The sequence below is a fragment of the Egretta garzetta genome, unplaced genomic scaffold, assembly GCF_000687185.1.
Source record: "Egretta garzetta isolate BGI_Z169 unplaced genomic scaffold, ASM68718v1 scaffold855, whole genome shotgun sequence".
In the NCBI taxonomy this organism is placed as follows: Eukaryota; Metazoa; Chordata; class Aves; order Pelecaniformes; family Ardeidae; genus Egretta; species Egretta garzetta.
The window spans coordinates 31,569-32,413 of record NW_009259607.1 but is presented as its reverse complement, the minus strand read 5'-3'; the positions used below and the strand labels follow the sequence as shown (position 1 = coordinate 32,413).

At 65.2% G+C, this 845-nt stretch overlaps 1 protein-coding gene across 1 annotated transcript in view; it reads left to right on the top strand.

The window, feature by feature from the left end:
* Nucleotides 1–94: 94 nt before the first annotated feature.
* LOC104125959 (dnaJ homolog subfamily B member 1-like) overlaps nt 95–845 on the top strand; it is a 7,629-nt gene continuing 6,878 nt past the window's right edge. Inside the window, exon 1 of the mRNA XM_009638461.2 lies at nt 95–679. Within this exon, the coding sequence (XP_009636756.1) occupies nt 197–679 (483 nt within the window). The 5' untranslated portion in view covers nt 95–196. The remainder of the gene's footprint in view (nt 680–845) is intronic.

Below are 845 nucleotides of genomic sequence, written 5' to 3'. Positions count from 1 at the left end.
ACGCCCTGCTCCGGCTGGTAACGCGCCGGCGGGCTTCAGCCACCTACCGGGGCCACCTCGGGCACCCAGGGAGCCTGACGGGCACCTTTCCGCCCGCCCCCTCTTTCCAGGGAGGAAAGGGGGAGCCCCAACCTCCGGCCCAGGGGGGTCCAATGGCCCCACCTTCACCTACACCTTCCGGGGCGACCCCCATGCCATGTTCGCCGAATTCTTCGATGGTCGCAACCCCTTCGACACCTTCTTTGTCCAACGCAACGGGGACGATGAGGACGGTGACGATGCCTTCACCGCCTTCCACGTGGGAGGTTTTGGAAATGTCAGCTTCCCCCGGGGTCGAGGAGGGGCAGAAGGCCCCTGCCGTAAGCAAGACCCCCCGGTTCTCTACGACCTCAAGGTCTCCCTGGAGGAGATCTACAGCGGTTGCACCAAGAAGATGAAGATCTCCCACAAGCGTCTCAACCCTGACGGGAAGACGGTGCGTAACGAGGACAAGATCCTCACCATCGAGGTGAAGCGGGGTTGGAAGGAAGGCACCAAGATCACCTTCCCCAAAGAGGGTGACCAGACCCCCAACAACATCCCCGCCGATGTCGTCTTCGTCCTCAAAGACAAACCCCATGGCGTCTTCCGCCGGGAGGGCTCGGACATTGTCTACCCGGCGAAGATCAGCCTCCGTGAGGTGGGTGGGATGGTCTCGGTGGTGGGGACGTCTGGGCTGGGATGGTCTTGGTGGTGGCGGTGGGGACACTGGGGCTGGGATGGTCTGGGCGGTGGCGGTGGGGACACTGGGGCTGGGATGGTCTGGGCGGGGGGGGGGGGGGGCGTGGGGGGGGGGTGGGCTGGGG